A 20,831-nucleotide genomic window follows, 5' to 3' on the forward strand; every position below is an offset into this window, starting at 1 on the left:
AGAATACCACTAACTCTCAACGGAGACTACATTCTGAAACCCCACCTATAAAACCGGTAAACATGCCATAGGGCAGATCATGACGATAAATATAATGCGAGCAGTGCCAGAAAGCAACGTTTGATTACTCAAGCACTACGCTTACAAATTAGGCTGCTTTCTACTTCTACTCTAGATTTGATACAAAAATGTAGTACCTTTTCTTCTCTTACAACTATCTGACAGCTTTAGTTACTCGTTACTTTTAAGATTAAAAGTTTACAATAACCAATGTGTAAAGAATTTCTAAAATGATATATTGAGCGGCTTCAATTACCAAACATCCAACTACCTTTAAAAAGTATTATGGTCAAAAGAAGCTCAACCATGACAAGCTACAGAGTGAATACAAGGGGAGCAAATAAAACTGATTATATAGTATACAATGCCGTAGCACTACAGTGACGGGGGATATTCTGCAACTCAATACCTTTGTACTTCTATTTGAGTAAAATTTTGAATGCACTTTAACTCACAACTGAGTATTTTCACATTCTGATATTGCTACTTTGACTTAAGTAAAAGATGTGAATACAGACAGACAGGCAGTTGAGAAAAGCAACCACTGAGCCACATGCTGGCATGAAGCTTCCTTGGCACATTCACAATGAAAGAACACAAAATTGCCTTCTTATTAACAAGTCATGTCTAATGATGTGGGTAAGTTAGCATGTGAGCCAAGCAGTTATTTTTCCTAGGGCACAAATGCATCTGCCCATCTGGTATTAATCAGAGTGACAAAAATAAATAAACCAAAGGCAAGGATGGAAGCTTGGAGAGAAGGAAGAAAACATTCTTATGTCGGATCATAATGTGGCTTAAAACTACTAAATCGAAGGAACTTTAATGGGTTGATAGTTGTCTCTGGGGGCATTCCAAGTGTACTCTGTCATTGCCCTCTGCCAACCAGCTCTACTTACCAGGTTAGGGCTCCAATTAAAGTTGCCTTTGGCAAGCCGGACACATGCTCACTTAAAGGTTTATTATAATTTGTAACTTAATCCTTTGACTCAATTTCAAGTAATGTGTCACTACTGGACTGCAGATCAGTTTTCTTTCTTCAGGCTGTGGAACACCATTACTCATCTGTTGTACTCAAAACTTGAGCTTGATTTGCAACACTTTTTTTTTAAATGATAAAAAACAAATGTATCTAAAAAAGAATACAGACAAAACTAGACCCAATTGGTGCCCATATTCTGTATTTGTATAGGAATATGTAAGTGGAAAAGTCAAATCAGTCTTATTTATATAGCCAAAAATTACAACCACTCGCCTCAGTGGGCGTTACAATCGCTACGCTGAACGTCGTCCTCTGTCCTTAGACCCCTCGATGCGAGTAAGGAAAAACTCCCCAGAAAAGAACCCTCGTCAACAGGACAAAGTCTACCAAGAATTCTTGGCTGACAGCTGGTTTAGTTGGCATGGGAATACTGTAGAGTTGGAATAAAATCCTTGTTGGTCACTTAACTAGCACCCAAAAGATCTATGAAATTGAGCTATGTTTGCATGTGATATAAGCCAGACATGAATAAGACAAGGTAACCTGAGCTACATGTGGGAGGGGTGTACACCTGAGCCGAGCCCTGTTTTTCAGCACAAGACAGCCCATTGAAAGGCCACATTACTGTGTACTTTCTCATAAAATATGTTAGGGCACGGATGCAAATATACAGGAAAATGACATGAGCTCCAACTGATCCTGTCCTACACACGAAAAAAACACAGTTAAAATTGCACATTGCGTGCATGAACAACCAACCTTTTGTTGACTTCAAATTGAGCCGACTGGATGCCTGCAGGCATTGTGGGCTGTCTTCTCCAGACTTATATTCATACTGTCTCTGATTCTGTGGAGGTACTCCCACAGAGGATATCAAGCAGAGTGGATCAAGATGAGGACCATTAACCTGCTTCTGTTGGTAAGCTTGAAATTCTGAATTATCTACAGTTATGTATATATGAATAATTATACAGACTGTCACACTGTTTAAACAAGCAAAACTTTAGTCAACACTGAACATGAAGTACAGAGTGAATGTTTCAGTATTTTTTTTTTTACATAATACGTTGCTCTCACAGCTCAAAATGTTGGTTGTGATTGTATAGAAAAGTCTAGGTGCTGCTAGTCAGTAAGTTAAACGCCTACAGGCAAGTATGAAGTCATCAGGCTAAACCAGTTCTATGTATGGAAATATGGGTATGGTAACATGAGCTGCTTACAACAGAGCCAGGTACAAGACCCAACCCAGAGTTGTTGTATTCGATTAGGGTTTTATTGTACATCTTCCTGTTATCAACTTAGCTAAAACTTAACCCTCTTATGTTTTGAATCACCCACTTTCCATTTTCCAAACTTTTGCAAGGAAAAATTAGGCTTTGCGAACCTTAAATGAACAACAAGAAGAATCATTTGCTCCCAGTGCGTGATTGAATTGACCTGTACGTTGCGGTGTGCAGGTGTTACACTTTCCAGTAAATTCGATTTGATAGTTTTCAAAAACATATCAATAACAAGGGTAGTTCTCAATACAAACCCATTCAAGTGAACGGGTGGCTTGCAGATAGATATCAAGTAAAGGATGGGATCTCTGTGTTTTTCATTGTTATTCCCTTTGCAGATCTCCATCTCACCAATTTTTTAAAGGCATTAAATGAAATGAAAACCAAATTCCTTTAAGCGTCTGACTATCAGGCATTATGATAATCATCTTTATGTCAGTCAGATTATTGGTTGTTTTAATCCAAAACAAGGAAAACCTGCCGAGACGTTGATATGATGCATACATATAATATGATAGAAAGATAGAAATAAAAATTCACAGATAAACATGACACCCCTGGTTTGCGTGCAGCTGGGGAACTTGTGTGATGTCATGCCCAATTTTTCTGCTCATTTCCAATCACATCTTTAATGTCTGCTATTAAAATAAAAAAAGACACAAACAATCATCACAAACAAAAATTCTAGAAACTTTAGGTCATCTTTCTAACTCTGTTTTGAACCTTTAGATTTACGCCTAGGAGTTATGCAGGTCACGGGATATGGTTGAAAATATATGGAGAAGATAAAAGTTGGTTATTCTAACAGCACTGTCAACGCTTTACTGTTTTTTTACTAAACATGCATGGACTTGATTTATATAATGACGTTATATATTAATTAATATATTACATGTAACAGTGTTTGCTCCTATATGCATTCTGCGCTGCTGCTGCAAAAATGACATGATTTTTGTAGGTTAATTATCAAGGGCGAATGGCAAATTTAAGTTGCACACAGTGAAAGCACTACACCCTAATTTATCTTGAAATCGATTATTGATGTCATTACTGCTATTTGTATAAATTCAGTCTGCAATCTTTAATAATGCTCTTGTATGTCCTATTTGGCTTTTACTAAAGGATAAGGTTTCACTTATGATGACACACTGTTGTGGTTGCAATGTTAACTGAGTTAACAAGGAGCTAAAGTTGATTAAACGGCTACCATTAGAAACTTAAATTGAAGCGTTATAACGTAAGACGTTACACCAGAGCTGCATTGGTCGCTGTCCGCCATTGTCTGTTGTGTTGGTGTCGTCATCACCGCTGCATTGCATTGTGGGATATTTATGCCGGCGTAGTGTCCAGTGCTTGCATACTATAATATTTACTGGAAAAAGTATGCACTTCACGTACTATTGGCTCCATACTAAGGTTTCAGACATACTAAAAAATCTCACATACTGTTTTAGCAAACTCAATAGCATGTTAGTATGGAATTTCGGACGCAGCCTAAATCTCAATCTGTCAATTTTTAAAAAAATATTCTCACCAGTAGTCACCATTTAAAGGGTTATTTTTCAAAATTTTCTTCCGTGTCTGTGTGTGTGTGTGTGTTACCGACTCACAGCACTGCTGCTACCAAAAAATCTAGGGGAAACACTGCATGGAACCTTTCATGTTACCCCGCATAAGCAGGCCAATGTTTCTTGTGTCCATGTGTGTCTCTAGTCATCTCTGAGGAATAAATAGGCCTATGTATAAACACAATCACAAACAGCAGTGACACAATTTCTTCTTTTTTTTTTTTTTTTGCCTGTACGGGTTTATTGATAGGACAGCTTCAGAGATGACAGGAGACAGGATGAGATAGAGGGGGGTGACACACAGCAAAGTGCCCCAGGCTGGGACTGTATGGAAGTTAAATCAAGTCATTAATCAAGAGCATAGATTTTCAGTTTGAGAGCATGATTTCATTCCTTTTCAGTGACACAGCTCCTTCGCGTGCTCAGATTTTTTCTCCTCATGCTCACATTTTGTGCTTGCATTTACATTTCTTCTGCTTTCTTTCAAAATGTCTGCTTGAATTCAAAAATCACATGCCTGTGCTCACATTTGTCCTTCTTGCACACAAAAAATTCGCTCGCATTCAAATGTGCCCTCTGCGCGCTCAGGTCTAAGTGCACACACACAGAACACACACCTGCTCACAGGTCAAGTTCTGCTCTCGGATCTCTCCTCTGCTCACGGATTTTTCTTGTGTATCAACACTATCAACCAATAGAAGGCCGGCTACTGTTGACCAATCAGAATATCCCCGCTTCTTTGCGGATGCGTTCGCTGTACTTCAAGGAGCGTCGCATACGGACGGGCACTGTTTCTACCGGGTTTATCTACTTCCGTCCTCCAGGCTGTTAAATGTGGTGGTTCCCTTTATTTTTTGACGACTTTTGGAATAAAATATCAGTTAATCAATACATGAGCGCCCGTGCTTTTCATTACAATAGCTACATCAACATAAAGTAGAACAATAGCGACTCTACTTTCGCCATATTAGCCAATAGCCAGCTACCCAGGCAGCGGGATATGTTATATAGTATAAATAGTGAAGGGTTAGTATGATTGAAACGATGGTACAGCGGTTAAGAACATCCGTTTATGATGCTTTTTGCATCATGGGACGCTGGTTCGCATCCCGGCCCGGCGTACAGAGTTGGGTGTAAATGTACCGTATATTACCAAATAATAGCCGCGTGTCAATTAACCGCAGGGTCCCCTTTAAACGCCGATGCAGGTGTATATTTTGATAAATAACCGCTGGTTCCAAATAAATGCTGGGTCTCTGGGTTTCAAGCAGACATTTTGAAAGAAAGCAGAAGACATTTAAGTGCGAGCACAAAATGTGAGCATGAGGAGAAAAAATCTGAGCACACAAAGGAGCTGTGTCACTGAAAAGGAATGAAATCATGCTCTCAAACTGAAAATCTATGCTCTTGATTAATGACTTGATTTAACTTCCATAGGACTGAACCTGGGGCTGCTGCAGCGAGGACAAAGCCTCTGTACATGGGATGCCCTCTCTACCAACTGAGCTAATGGGCGCCCCAACAGTAGCCGTTTTTAGACAGAGCACCAAGCCGCCAATTTGCCCGTCCTTGGCTGCTCGGTCCGCGGTTTTAGACAGAGGGTGGCAAATTAAGGGTCTGCTGTGGTCTGCCGATTTTCCGCTTGGAGGGTACACTTATTTCGGCCTCGATGTGCAGGCCTCTGCGTGAGGTGGGCGGAGGTGTAAATGACCTGCACTGTTGTGCGACCCACAGCCGGGGAGTTTTAAAACCAAGAAACAGCTGATCACAGCAGTCAGTCCTTCATTTCACCCGCGAACATTAAGATGAACAACTGGACAGCTGCTGAGATCCAGGAGATGCTAACATCTCCTCACTTTCTGTAGCTGTTTTGTTGTGTTAGCTTGATGTTGTGTCGGAAAGCTAAGGACGGTTGCTACTTTCAAATTAAAAGCCCCCCGCTAAGAACCCAGTTCTAAACTCCAATGGGGTGCAATGTAAAGCTCTTATTTTGAAGACAAAATTATGTCACCGTTCACAGCACATGCTTACGCCTACCTCAGAGGCGGCTTTTGGAAAAGGAGGAATATTACGCCTCCGTTTTAGAAAGACAGGCCGGCACATTGCCGCCCTTACCTTGGAGCGAATGTGCCGCCTTTTCTATCTAAAAAGGGCTACTGACACCATTTCTTATGTGTGTTTTCTTTCCTAACTCACGACTGGCACAGAGATGCCAAAATGATTACTGCAGACGGCAACTTTGGGGTACTCTGTTTGAACAGCCTAACTAGGGTACTCTAAAAATACATGGGCACAGATCGGCAGGGGCGCCGCCAGGGATTTTGGGCCCCATGAAAAGAAATCTAATTGGGCCCTTGTATAAGCTGGCGAAAAAATGTGATGCCGTTTTATATAAAACTATGCATTTTAATGATATTTTTGACTATAATTCCCATATTTGTGAAAAGAACCTTGTAGTCCTGCATGCAGGTTTAATTTATCTCCACAACTGTAGACTCACAGGCGGTGGCATTGGATTTGGGGTGAAAAAAATACACATATGAGGCTATATGTTCTTTGCAATTTAATCTTTTGATTTCCAGGAAATATAAACATTTCTCGGATTGTGTTGAGAGTTGTATTGAGTCACACAGTCTGTCATGCACTAGAAATGTTCTCCTCTGTTCCTACTGCAAAGCAGGAAGGCGAGAGTCCCAAACTACTGACCAAACATTCTACTTTAGTGACAGCTGAATTTGAACTTTATCACATATAAACATGCATATGCTCTTTTTATTTAAAAACTGTTTTTAATACATGAAAATCATTCTGAAATACATATGGATTATAGGCTATTTTTATTTTATAGGGAGCTGACAGACAGCTGCTGCTGCTGCTGCTGATGCACTTGATGTATCTGTTCGACATGTTTATTTTAATTATACTCTGCCTCATTGATCGTTATGTGAGAAAATAATTTGTGTTTGAATTTCTGCCATTAATAAATATTTCCTTTTCTTTTTTGTAATGGTAAAAGGGGCATGGACAATGATTTAATATGAATATCTTGCTAAAAGTTTCCCTGCACTGATTAAATGTTGATGAAATGTAGGCTAACACTTGTCTGTAGCTAGCTAGCTTATTTCACTATGGACATTAAGCCAACAGGTTAATACCACTCACAGACTAGAGGCTACCCACCTTTCTTGGTGAAAAACTGGGTTACAGATTGACACCCTTTCCTTTGTCTTTTCTCTCTCTCTTTCCTCTCTTTCCTTTTTTGAAAACCAGATTTTGATTTAGGCAACACTGTGATCACTGTAGTTCTGGCGCATATACTGACTGCATCTAAACACCGTCACTCTAGCACTTTTTACACAGCGTCTCCGCATTATCTCCGGAGCGGTGGTTCGCCAATTCTCTGCCGATGGTGATTCACACAGAGCGAAGCATCTCTGCCTTCACCTGTGTAATTCACACAGAAAGCCGGCGCTGTGGCTCCTAAAGAGGCATGACGGTACACGTCATGTTGATGACGTCGGTGTTTCCCCAGGTGTTCCCCCTGTTAATCCAAACCCGCGGACAGTTTATAATCATATGGATGCTGTTATAATATGTAGTGTTTGAGATCCTGACCCACCAAACATCCTGGAAAGTGACGGAGTTAAGTTTTTTGCGCTAAATTACATAATTATACATAATCACCATCAGTAAACAGGACCCTGTCTGACTCTGTCACTCGCGGGGAAGGAGGCTGTTTTCTGGGGGAAAGTTCCCTAAAGTCTCGGTCCGTAGGGCTGACAGTCGCAGTGATTTATTTTCATCACAAACACCCGATGAGTTAAAGTTTTTTGCCGGTGACAGATGCTGTTTTTTGAGCAGAAATGTGAGGAAGAGTCGGTAGGACAGGCGGGAGGACGGATGCTTCTCCACGTACAGCTGTGGTATTTGTTTTCCTCATATAAGTTGCCAAAGAAAGTTACAGTTACTACATTACTTTTGTTCGGTCCTGTAACGTTGCTTTGTGGGGCATTTCTCTGTATTTAGTTGAGTGAAGGACCTGTGCAGTTATCAGACTGTCAGACCGACACGCCCCCGCTCCGTACCTCCGGATTATCCGTTCACACTGGGACGGCTCACCAATAATGCGGCCCTGATACTACCTCCAGAGGCGGATCAGCGCCAGAGCGAAATTTCCCCCTTCTCAGCATCTGAAAATTTCACACAGGGGAGGGTGCGGAGAATTGGCGCAGGATCCCCGCATGCAAACGGCAGTGTGAAAGGGGCTTCTGAAGTGCGCTAAGGCAGGACCAAACCATTTCATGCAGATACAGGGGGGTGGTGGGTCAATATGGATGTTTACTTAATGGGGATATTTAACTTTTACTGCCAAAAACGAGATCATCAATTGTATTATTAGATTTGAAATATATACTCAATGATGATGGTTTAATGATTTTATATACGTTTTTTTGGGGCCACTGTCAGTCAGGGGCCCTTGGAATTGTCCTAACTTTTCCCCCCTATACAGCGCCCCTGCAGATTGGTGTACTTTGGTGAGTTGTGAGGCACTCCCGCCTCACTGGTGTAATATAGAGAGGGCAGAAATGAGTACCAGCAGTTTGTGAGAACAGCTGGTAGGCTAGAGAAAGTCACATTAGCCAAGAGTACAATGAAGAAGTCCTGGTACTGCGTACTGTCCAGTACCTCCCGTATTGAAACGCTGCTAGTATCAACTACCAATAACAGTTTTTTCTGTTGTAGGTTGCATCAATAGCCGTGGCAGAGTCTTGGAGTGGCCTCAAAGGGGGTTTAAAATCGGTAACTATATCATGTTTTTAATTGTAGCTGGCAAAACGTTTTACTCTTGATAACAACTGCATGTTTGATCTAAATTTTGGGTTTAACAGGAGGTTTTGGCGCGTTCCAAAAGAAGGTGGGTTTTGTCTACGATAGAGGTGACCGAGGAAGATGAGGGACCATACCCACTGAACATTTCGCAGGTAATCAAATTACAAATCAGTGTGGCAACTGAATATCCTGATTGGGCCAAACAGGCAAGCAGTAACAGGTGAATGGTTTGTGTCTTGACAACAGATGTTCAATACCATGTCAGGGAACCATGTGTTTCATATCAGTGGAGACGGTGTGGATCGTCACCCGGTGGGCTTCATTACCATTGATGAAGTGAAAGGATTTGTTTACTTGCAACAAAAAATTGACAGAGAGATTTACCGTGGACCCTTCCATGTGAGCTAATACCACATTACCAATCTCTCTGATGATGAATACCCTTACTACAGAATTGCAAAGATGGATTTAAAAAAATATGATTACTTTTACCCACAGATCAAGTTTGATATCTTTGATAAAAATACCAAAAACAAGTTGGACAAGGAGCTATCTTTTGATGTAGAAATAAAGGACATCAACGACAATGAACCTCTATTTGATCAACCTTATAAGGAAGTGAATGTGAAGGAAAATGCTCCCGAGGGTGAGTATGAAGTTGTATAATGACTCATATAGTATGTGCCTGCAGACACTGAGTATCACACATAGAGCAAATAAAAATGCTGGAGTAATAAGGCTATAGATCAATTATCTTCAAGTACAGAGAAGTGAAAAGATATTTCATTTTACATCCTATTGTCATTCGGTGCAATATTTGTCCCACTCCCTACTTGTCTATCACATAACCACTCTCCTTTTTATCCTGTCTTGACTATGTAGATGTCTTGCAAGTGCCGCTGGATGTTACGGATAAAGATCTGGAGAACACACCCAACTCTAATTTCACCGTCAGTATACTTAAACAGGCACCAGCAGAGCCCAGGATTGGTGTGAAGAAGATAGAAGGCACCAATCACCACCAGCTCACCTTACATGGATGTTTTGACTATGATGTAAGACTTATTGTGCCTGGTTCAGTGGGCAGCTGAATGTACAAAGACACAAACACACAAGATGATTGTCAATATAATGTCTGAAACATATTTTTTTCTGTATGTTGCAGAAAATAAAGATGTATGAAGTTATTGTTCAAGCAGTAGATAAAGGAAATCCGCCCCTTAGCTCCACTGCCGTTAGAATTATCAATATTGTTGACACAAATACTCATCCACCAACGTTCAAGGCAAGAGAGGTACAGATTTGTTTTGTTATATTACTTTTACTAAAGTTGCTTTTTAAAGTGATGCATGATGCTAAAGATGGAAACTCTTGTTTGTTTAGTACCATGCTCAGGTGAATGAATCGGAAGTCATACATGATTTTTTGAGAGTTGCTGTAGAGGACAAAGACACACCTGGAACACCTGGTTGGCGTGCCAAATACTTTTTCATTAAAGGAAATGAGGAGGAAAACTACCAGATTGACACTGACCCTGTCACTAATGAGGGTATTCTGAGTGTCATCAAGGTAATTCTGCTTTTCTAATGCTAAGATAATTTTCATGCATTTACAATGGCCAGGATCAAAGTTTTATCATTCATCATAAACACCATCTGTACAAGTGCTGAGCTAAACTGATGTGTATCTTCCAGGGAAAGGATTTTGAGAGGACAATGAATACAACCCTGCAGATCGGAGTAAAAAACCAGGAAGACTTATGGATATGTAAAAGTAAAGGAGGCAAGCTTCCAACGCCAGATTCCATCAACGTCACAGTAAAAGTGATTGATGTCAATGACCCGCCTGAGTTTTTGAAAAATCCTGCTGATGTGTACCTGAGGGAAGAGGAGCTACCAGGAAAGGAGCTGTTCACACCAAAGATCAAAGATGTCGACTCTAAACTAGAAGACATCAGGTTGGTGTCCACGTACTGTATGCCTGCTGAGCTTAAGCTCTGCGATGGACTTTTTTTTTTGCATTTAAGAGTTCATAACGATATATTGTTTAATGTTCAATTTTAAAACTAAAGGGATACGATAACTGAATCAGACTTGCATGCCTCCACTCAACAGTCAAGTTGCTGTTAATGAGCTTTGGCTTTGAATAATTTTATGCCATTGGACGTTTGGAAAGAAAACATTACAGCACACGTTTGTGTGAAATTGTGTCAAAAATCTCACGTTCCTCAAGTTGTCGAGTGAGTTTACCAAAAATGTTGACCTTGACCAGAAAATTCTAATCAGTTCATCCTTGAGTCTGATTGGACATTTGTCCCCAAATTGGAATAAATGTCCTCATTCTTGATCATGTTTACACCAATGTGATGCCATGAGGTTAAAGGGACCTTAACCTATGACCACCAAAATCTAATTGGAGTGGTACAGTAACTTAAATTGTCACCCAAACATAGTGTAAAGTAGAACGAAAAGTATAATATTTACATAAGAGATGTATTGGAAGAGAAGTATAAAGTGGAAATAAGAATAAAAATGGAAATACTCAAGTAAAGTTCAAGTACCTAAATATAAACTTACGGTTAGTACTGTATTCAAGTATATCTATTTTGTCACATTCCACTACTGACTTCTACTAATAGTAGTAGTACACTAGTTGTGTAATACTTCAGACAGAGCCTGCACATAAACATTTATATGTGTGTCCTTGCTCAGAATCTTGCCACCCATGAGATCTCAAGTTAAAAATTGTCATGAAGGTCCATTTCGATTGCTGCACATAACGAAGCTACACACTTGGTTTGAGGCTATTCTATGTTTTCACTTAATATGTTATCCTACACTTCCATATATGTGTTATTAGGTTTGTGCTGTTAAGCGATCCAGCTGACTGGGTGACCATTGATGAAAAAACAGGAAAGATCACATCAAAGAAGAAGATGGACAGAGAGGCGCCCATTCTTAATGGCTCAAGCATGTACACAGTCCTTATCGGTGCCATAGATGCTGGTATGGAGGAACTCTACTGCATATTTCAACTGAACACAAGCTGGATGATGTGGTCAAACTAAATGCCAAGATTTATGTAATGTTTTCTTTCCTTGCTGTGGTTACCAAGATGAACCTCCAGCCACAGGTACAGGCACTGTCCTCATCCACTTGGGGGATATCAATGACAATCTGCCTCACCTGGTCAACAAAGGTGTCATTATGTGTGGAAACAAGGTTAACAAGGTCATGGTGGCTGCACAAGATGCAGATGTCCCTCCTTTCAGTGGGCCCTTCTCCTTCTCCCTGGGTGATGATAAAACTGTGATGCAACAATGGAAACTAGACCCAGCCTTTGGTAAGTACAAATTGGTAAACCTCTGCACGAAAAACACTAAAATCATTCCAACTGAGGAGCCACTAACATCGCTCTTCTCTTCCTTTGTCAGGTGATGAAGGTGGGCTTGTTAGCCGGAAGTCACTTCCTTATGGTAACTACACAGTGCCCCTGGTGATTCGAGACCAACAGAATGCGATTGGAAAAGATTCTTTGCGAGTGATGGTGTGTGACTGTGGAGATAAAGCTGTTTGCCGTGGCAAAGAACCGATTTCAGTCAACTTTGGGGCACCTGGCATTGGATTGATCTTTGCAGGACTCCTCTTGTTTTTGTGTGAGTACTGTGTGAACACTGGCAATGATAGAAGGACCTTAGATGACAAAAAAGTAAATAAACGTCCTTTTGACTGCTGATGGGCAATTATTATCAGTGAGGATTTATCATTTGAACACGAATGCCTAAACAATTATCAAAGCCGTCTTTTCACTATACCGTTCTCATTACACAACTTTCTGTTGTGTAATTTCCAGTTTGGGCCACCATTAGCCCTAGCGATTATTTGAGAGTTTCTTTATAAAAATGCATGGAAATTCTGTTCTCACCGCTATTTCAATGTGTGTCTGCAGTGCTGCTACTCATCTTTATGTGTCAGTGTGGAAAGGAGTTCATGCACATGCCCATGATACGGGAAGAGGGCAACCAGACTCTCATAAAGTACAACCAAGAAGGAGGCGGCTCCGAATGCAAGGTGTGTTGGCTATGTTGTTTGTGAAATTTACTAGAAGTAAGACAGTGAGTCGACTATGGTGTTCCACCAACTCTGCTGTGTAACACATTTTGGGGACTCCAGCCTATTTGTTCCTTTTTTTCTCCTCTCTGCCAGGCTGAGCCCACTCGTCTCCTGACACCTACAAGCCCGACCATGACAGATGGTATCAAACAGCACCCCCTGCAGGTACTTCTCCTCTCCCACTTCCAGCCTCACATTCCCCTTGTATTTTTTCTCAGGTGTGTCAACTCAGTAAAATGAGTTACACAAAGAAAAGTGTCAGTGTTTTCGAAAATGTGGCTACCAGACTTGCTGACATTGATTGACAGCTTTAATACAATCCTTCTTTTGTCTATCAGCATTCTTGATGAAGACAGATGTGATGTAATACTGTGGTAAAGCTTTACTGAATGCTGTAGACACATCATGGCTTTTGTACAGCACTGAGTTACAAGAAGCTCACAGGGTAAACTTTAAGACCAGCATAACACAAGAACAACTGAGAAATCATGAATTGCCCCCTGTGAGGAGGGACTACATGATCTATTTCAGATGTGCTGATCACATTTATTGCAGTTAATTGATTATAAAAGCATCATTAGCCTTTGAATGTGAGATAAATGTTTGTGCTTCACCAGAAGATATATATATATATAACATGTTTTTTTTTCAAGATGTTGTTCTTATGGCCACAATTCTCCATTTAAAACTTATGATAAAATGCTTTGACTTCTCAGATGGCTCCAGTAATGTCACAGGACATGGATACATACAACAGCCCAATGTTTACCACGGTGAGTAACAGGTCCTAAATAGTCTCTGTGCATTTGTAATTCTACTAGACAAAAGACAACAGGATTTTGAGGAATATGTACAGCAGCAGGACTTGTTTAAATGGAGAGTTCCTCCACCCTGATTTAACCTTGTAACCTTGCTGTATATCCTGTCCAGATTAACACCAACATGACCTCACTGGGCATGCAACAGCAGGCAAGAGACACTTTCAGAAGCCAAAGAGGACAAAGCATGGTTAGTGACTACAGCTGTGATTACAATTGTGGCCTTACTTTTCTTTTAATGTGCATGTCCATGGCTTCTGGGAGATCCATTGGTGTTGACTATAGGTGTGTTTTGTAGAGTCTGCACACTGCCTGGTTTAATCCACAAGGGGGGGGGGGGGGGGGGGGGGGCGGGGGGGCGGCACAACTCTCATTTGTTTGTGTTAATCTTTTTGTCTATACTTGTCTAATGGTTCACACAATATCCCGAAAACTTAAATAGCTTTTAGTAGTGTTTTGGACTCAGATGAAGACACAGAGAGACAGATACAATAAAATGATATTCTAATAGGGATTAAAAAAAAAAATAATGATAATACTTACTTAAATACAGTCTGATGCATCAAATAAAATTGTCTATTTTTATACGTATTTTAAACAAAATAAGAGACATGAATTAATTCACATATATGCACTTTACGCACACTTGTGTAATTCATGGTTTTGTTTAGTTTTATTGTGTTATACTGAAAGGCATCTCGTATCTTAAGTCTACCCTTACTGATGTAATTGTCCTGATGCAGACTGAAACATTTTTCTTTGATTAAAGAAACTTTCTAGCATGTTGTCTGAGTCCTTCCAGTTTAAAATGCATATACAGTCAGTGTCAAGTTGTATGGACTGAATCTGTGTATCTCCTTCATTTCAGTACTCTACCTGGAATACAAATAACCAAACGAACACCTACCAGGTAAGTGGTGCTCTTCTTTGAATTAGTATGTGTTAATAAGCAGATCAAATATAAACCTCTTTGACTGCATTGTATACACATTTTAATGTATATATACCCTTAATTAAGTAGTTGAAAGCCATAACCCTAACATTCACCTAATGTTTTGGCTACAGCATAAGTGCTTACTCTTCTTTCTTCCCTCTGCGAACAGGGAAACTCATCAAGGTTCAAGCGCTCTATCAGCATGCTGTCACATCAACATGTCGCGGATCACATTGACAGGGTAAGAGAGTTTATGGTGGCTCGCTGCCATCGGGATGCATTTGAAGGGGTTTAATGCGAGAGAAATTGTAAAGCACTTTGAATAAAAGCTCTACATAAATGCTGGTACTTAACAAGTCCAGCCTTTTTTTTTTTACCAAGGCTGTCGGTCCCTGTGTGCACCAGAATGACTGCAATGAGCCCCCAAACCACCAGGGGGCCCCCATGAATTATTTTAACATTTATTTGTATTTACTATTTCATTTTCTTTCAAATATTTAACTAGTTCTAAGTAAGGTATTGCTTTTTAATTAGATTAGAATCATCTTCCAATTTACACTAATGTAAATAGGAAGATGTTTTCTTTTACTAATACAATACAATTGAGAGGGAATGAATTAAACTTCAGTAAGCCTCATATACATAATAGGGATGAAAACATAATCCCTGTAAGTTCAGCCTCTGCTTTCAGTAATGAAAGAAGTAGTTAAAGCACCATAAATAAACATCATACATCCAGACTAAATGTCTTATTATATGTGTTTTTGTGTGTTTCTGACAAAATAACCAAAACATCTTTTGTTGACTCCTCAATCCCACAGAGACTGTACATTATTGATAGGAACAACGTAGACTGCCCAGCGTACCAACCCTACCAGTATGGCTACGAGGGACAGGGGAGCAAATGCCAGTCACTGGATCAGCTGTCATTCGGCGACCCGGCGGATGAATTTAAGTTTCTGAATGATTTGGGGCCAAAGTTCAAGACCTTGGGAGGCATCTGTCACCAGACAATTAAAGAAAAAAACATTCAAATTTAACTGGAATCGCTGGACTGGGTTGAAAGCACTTTGCTCCGATCACAGATGTATTATTTGGCTCTGGCGCTCACTCATTGGGTTATGTAGTAAGAGGCTGTATTTTGCTTGCTTGAACATGAAATGGATGCACTGCCCAAACTTTCATGCTCTGGTGACATTGAAATGTGATGTTTCAACATAGATCGGGTTTGTTAGGTTGTTTTTTTTTACTTTTGTACTTCGAAGTGATGCTGCTAGTGTTTTGAAGGGTTCAGGATGGTTTTGTCACAGCAGTGTTAATATGATGTTTTGTTGTTTAAAAATCTGACTGGTTGAAATTATGATTGTTTAACAGTACTAATCCTGTGGTTGAAAAATGTGGTGATACAATGGTGGGGACTATGTGACTGCTTTGATTTCTTCTATGCATTTTTGCAATCGACTTTTCTTGAACATGCACTATTTTAGAGAACAAACTCAAATGTTGTAGAGTGGGAACTGCTTATAGTGATCATGTATGTCCATGTCACATTGATCAACAGTGTTGGGTAATGTTAGTGTTGAAAGTAAATTGTTACATTTCATGACTACTGTCATTAAAAAGCATGTTGCGTTTGTGGTAGAGTTCTTTTGTGTTAACAAAAAAAATGTCCTCTTTGGGATTCCTCGCACACGGTACTGCTTATATTCTCAGCATACTCTTATTATTACTATCAATTTGTCATGTTTGATTAGAAAACAAAAAAAAAAAACAATCAGTACAGGGTTTTATATCAAACTAACACCTAACATTTCATTGTTTGAAGCAGGTTACATGAAAGTAGACAGAAACTGAGAGTATCTGACAGGAAGTAGCTGCGCAGCCTTTTGGCTTACCACCCAGGCACACTTTGCATGCAACTATGATGCTGTTGTCCCTTTCACCTGAAAATTCAATATAATGCACTTACACATCCTTAGGCTGCTGCGTACCGCCTGCCAAGAAGTAGGAGACAAACAGGGGATTTTCATATTTATTTATTTATTCAGGGGCAACATAAGGAAAAAGGAAACACAGTGATATTCTTCAAGAAACAGATTTCTGATTTGAAACCATTACTAAATAATAAATTACTTGAGTCACATGACTAATGCGTTACGTTTATTCTTACACAAAAAAGTAATCTGAGTACTCCCAACACTGCTGATCACTGCAATTGGATGATTATCATAATCTTTTTTTTCCCCTTGATTTCTCATGCAGATTATCATCCAAATGTCATTTGAATAATAACTTCAGAAATACAAAAGGTAATTCAATTAACAGCTTTCCTTTTTATTGAATTCGACTAACTGGTTCAAAATGCAGTAGAGCTTTTTCAAACACATGACGATACTGTTTCTAATTAAACTTAACTACAATATAGCATGGTATTGTATACAACATATGGCTAACTGTTCGTTCCCCATACGTATTTTTTTCTGCCTTTATCACTCGCAGTCATGCCTGTTTCTCCCTGTTTGAGAGAGGCTACACAAGGTAGCCTCAGGATCACAGCATTTTGCTGCTGCATCTCATTCCTGGCAGTTTATAATTTGAGTCAAGGAGACTGCATCAAGTCTTTTCATCGAGAAAAGACTACTGTGTTTTTCCCACAAAGATTTCAACAGGCTCACAGAACAAACGACCATGTCTACTGCCATTTGAATGTTTCATTTTTAACCACTATAATTAAATGTAATAATTCTTTTTTACACTTTCATACTACCAGCCTAACCTAAACATTTTATCATGAATTGCAGAGATGTATACTGTAGGTTGGGAGAGAGGGAGTGGTGGAGTACAGCTGTCATAAGGGAAGAGAGTTGAATTGGGTTGACAGTTTGTCACCCTGGATATAATTCCAGCAATAACACCCCCCAGCATTACGTAGCAGGCTTGAGCACATTTCTGAACACTCTTTTGAAAAACAAATGACAACCGCTGTCTTCAGTGTTGGTACTGTACGATATAAAGACAACACGACTACATGTTGGCTGGGTCATTACCAGTTTGCATCATAAGCTCCCTGTGTCGCTGCAAAGACAATCATCACATTTTTCAATACTTGGCTTTATGTTCTGTCTATAAGCTGTTGCTGAAAATCACAATGGACGTCCTTCAGACTGACAGGAGCAACAGAACCGGTTTTTGATTGCCAGCAAAGACACTAATATGCAAATCTTAAAGCTGTCTTAACTTGTTTGACCCATACGTAACACTCATAACAGACTGATTACACACCAAATATGCGTTTTTTTTTCACCTTCAGCTCAGTTCAGACTCAAGCACACCAAGACAAGAGAGGACATTTAAAGGGCAGGCACTTAAGGCCACAGCAGGGAATAAGTAGCATATATGAGCACAGTACAATTAAAAAACATTCTTAAGACTTATGAACACCAAAAAACACAAGACAGCATGAAGGTAAGTTAAAATCTAATGTTGATTAATCCACACACCAAAAAATACAGTAATACTTCTCTCTTTTTCTCGTAGAGGCATACACTGATCTTTATCGCCCACAGACTTATCAGCCAGACTTTTATTTCCTTGATGAGGCTTGGGCCGGGGAGCCACAGCTGCTTGGTTGGTAGAGTGTGTGCCCCATGTACGGAGCCCATGTCTTCCGGGTAGCGGCTCTGGGTTCAAGTATGACCTGTGGCCCTTTGCTGCATGTCACCTCCCCATCTCTTTCACCCAGCTTCCTGTCACTCTTCATCTGTACTATAAATAAAGCCATGAAACAACCAAAAATATATATAAATATAAAAAAATGGAAAAGAAAGAATGGACAATGCCATCCTCCATTGCCAATGTCATCGAAAACTTGGCCCTCTAACGTCATCACACCATCATTTACGAGGGTTTTGAAGAGATGTGCATACTTTCGCATTGAGCAAAAGTATGTATGGCTTGGTGAGCAACTCCTGCTTTAAGGCAACTCTATGGGGACATGTGTAGTGTCTGTGTTTTTCTTACACATTCTGGGCTCCAAGACAATAGTGAATAGAGGGAAGACAGGATGGGATAGGACCAGATGCTCCCTTGTAGACAAGTGTGGGAATATGACAGGATAAGCGTCCCCAGGACCAGGAGCCCTGATCAGCCCTGAGGTGGGCATCAGAGATAAGCTACAGGAAAGAGCCCACACCGGAGGTTTGGAGCTGACTCAACTATACATTGTTATCTAAGTTTAAGAGAGACCATCCTGTCTACTTTAGCTGACATCAGCAAAGTTAAGTAACACACACAAGAGTTTTTTCATAGGGGATGTGAGGCAGACCCATCCTTCTTTTCTTTCCCATTGGATAGAAGTACCTTTAATCTATCAAAGTGACCAATTAGGAGAAGTGGGCGGTTTTGGACAATAGGCTCTAAAAAGGCCCCACACCCCAGAGAAAGGGGGTGGTTTTTGGTAGAATTCCTAAAATCGAAGGCGATAGGTTTTCTGATAGAGCACAGGGAAAAGCATTTGGCATAACTTTGCCACCGATTTGAGAACACCATACGTGCGGCCGCACTCTGTTCGGATGCAGGCATTTGAGATCTGTTTTCAATAAAGATTGCTCTATCATTCCACCCAGCCTTGCCTCCGTAGAAGTCTTTTATCAACATACTACACGCCGACACCTTTGAAGACGAGAGCCCAGAGACGACACATGCTACCTCAAACACAGAAACACAGCATAAACTCTCTCACCCACACACGAAAAACGATGCCATCATCCATTGTGACATCGCCCAACCCAAGATATCGTCAAGACAGATTTGGCGTCCCACCCAGTTTATCATACTTCCTGAGAAATAAGGTTTGGGTTAAGTATGATGCCACCTCGACCTTTCAAATGATTGGAAAAATCTTTGCCAAGAGTCCCTTTGAAAGCTGAATCATGATTTATGTGTAACGCTGTTCTATAACGCCTATGTTTTTCATCGTTTGTTAAAGGAAACACTTCATTAAAATCAATTCATTCTTACCCTTCCAATAGAGTCTTGCAAGCCACATTCATGTTCAGTATATTTACGTATGTGCACATTTTAAAGCAGTTTCTCACGTTGTATTGTGCTAATTCCACTGTCCTTGTTGTCTACAGTATCTCTTGAGCCAACTTCTGATATCTTGATAAATAATACTAACATAATTATGCCCTCGTTTGTGTTTACAAAATCCCTTATCCCAGAGAACAATGTTAATGCTGTGACTTGCTCAAGATGTACACGATAATGGAATATAACAGGATAAAATATCCCCTTAAAGGTCAGGAAAGTAAAATAATGTTTTTTTATGGACTGTCATTTTTGTTGTTGTTAATCTACATATTTCCAGTCTTATCTCAGTGAGCACAGACAAAACACTTCTGTAATAGAGAGTCACGCAATCAGACAATCAAAGCCTACAGCAAAGCAGATTATTAGGACTGAAGTGGCTATATCAGTACCTTCTTCTAAATTACATGATAAATTACTTGGATAATTCTAAAATTATTTGTAATTGAAAGACTTTCTCTTAATTTTTAGGTTTATTTTAATTCTTCACTTTATACTTGATGTTGCCCTTGCGTCTTGCACCGCATTATTCTAATTCATCCATTGTTTTTACATTTTTATTTTGGGTGTTTATTATCTAATGTTCTTAGTCTTATTCCGCTTTTATTCCTCGTTCCTTGCTGGCCTCTTTATCCATACATTACTGCGCATTTTATACGTTGTAAAGCACTTTGTGATGTGCCACGGAAAATACACTCTTTTATTGTTATAATCATAAAATGGGCAACTGTGTCAGGATACCTGCCAGAAAACATTTTGTGTGACTTGCCTGTAATCAAAAGGAAGCTCGAGTCAAGTTTCATCAGGGCCAATGGACACGTCTCAACAGCAAACACTTCCTAATGCTTCTTTACAGTAGACATGCACTTTAACCTGATGATTACAACAAATAACTTGGAAAAATTAAATCAGATTCCAGACTTTTTTATTAATTAAAACCTGGGGCAGAATATGATTCATAAAGATTACAATTCACTCTCTCTCTCTCACACACACACAAACACACACACACATTGTACTTAATATACATAGACTGGTTACAGGCTTTGGAATTGCTTATGATTAAAACAAAGTCCAAAAGTTTTCAATAAATGTATACATTATGAAATAATCTATTCTTAAATCATGCAATTGTAAAACTGCTGGATATACCTTTAAG

At 39.8% G+C, this 20,831-nt stretch overlaps 1 protein-coding gene across 1 annotated transcript; it reads left to right on the forward strand.

Annotated features, from left to right (window-relative positions):
• Window positions 1-1,706: 1,706 nt before the first annotated feature.
• Window positions 1,707-16,730, forward strand: cdh26.1 (cadherin 26, tandem duplicate 1). Its single transcript, XM_030423114.1, has 19 exons — window positions 1,707-1,961; window positions 8,634-8,690; window positions 8,780-8,872; window positions 8,967-9,119; window positions 9,219-9,366; window positions 9,603-9,775; window positions 9,886-10,014; window positions 10,104-10,289; window positions 10,415-10,677; window positions 11,580-11,725; window positions 11,835-12,062; window positions 12,154-12,375; window positions 12,669-12,790; window positions 12,926-12,997; window positions 13,549-13,605; window positions 13,763-13,840; window positions 14,519-14,560; window positions 14,754-14,825; window positions 15,406-16,730. The coding sequence occupies exons 1-19, from the start codon at window positions 1,935-1,937 to the stop codon at window positions 15,622-15,624; spliced, it is 2,487 nt and encodes an 828-aa protein (XP_030278974.1). The 5' UTR covers window positions 1,707-1,934; the 3' UTR covers window positions 15,625-16,730.
• Window positions 16,731-20,831: the final 4,101 nt, after the last annotated feature.

The sequence above is a fragment of the Sparus aurata genome, chromosome 7 (genome assembly GCF_900880675.1).
Source record: "Sparus aurata chromosome 7, fSpaAur1.1, whole genome shotgun sequence".
In the NCBI taxonomy this organism is placed as follows: domain Eukaryota; kingdom Metazoa; phylum Chordata; class Actinopteri; order Spariformes; family Sparidae; genus Sparus; species Sparus aurata.

What these genes read in the sequence shown, in the direction of transcription:
- cdh26.1 (XM_030423114.1), top strand. Translation starts at nt 1,935, where the DNA reads ATGAGGACCATTAACCTGCTTCTGTTG. An exon ending in CAACGTTCAAGGCAAGAGAG is followed by an intron (nt 10,015 to 10,103) that starts GTACAGATTTGT and finishes TTGTTTGTTTAG; the next exon opens with TACCATGCTCAGGTGAATGA. An exon ending in GTATTCTGAGTGTCATCAAG is followed by an intron (nt 10,290 to 10,414) that starts GTAATTCTGCTT and finishes TGTATCTTCCAG; the next exon opens with GGAAAGGATTTTGAGAGGAC.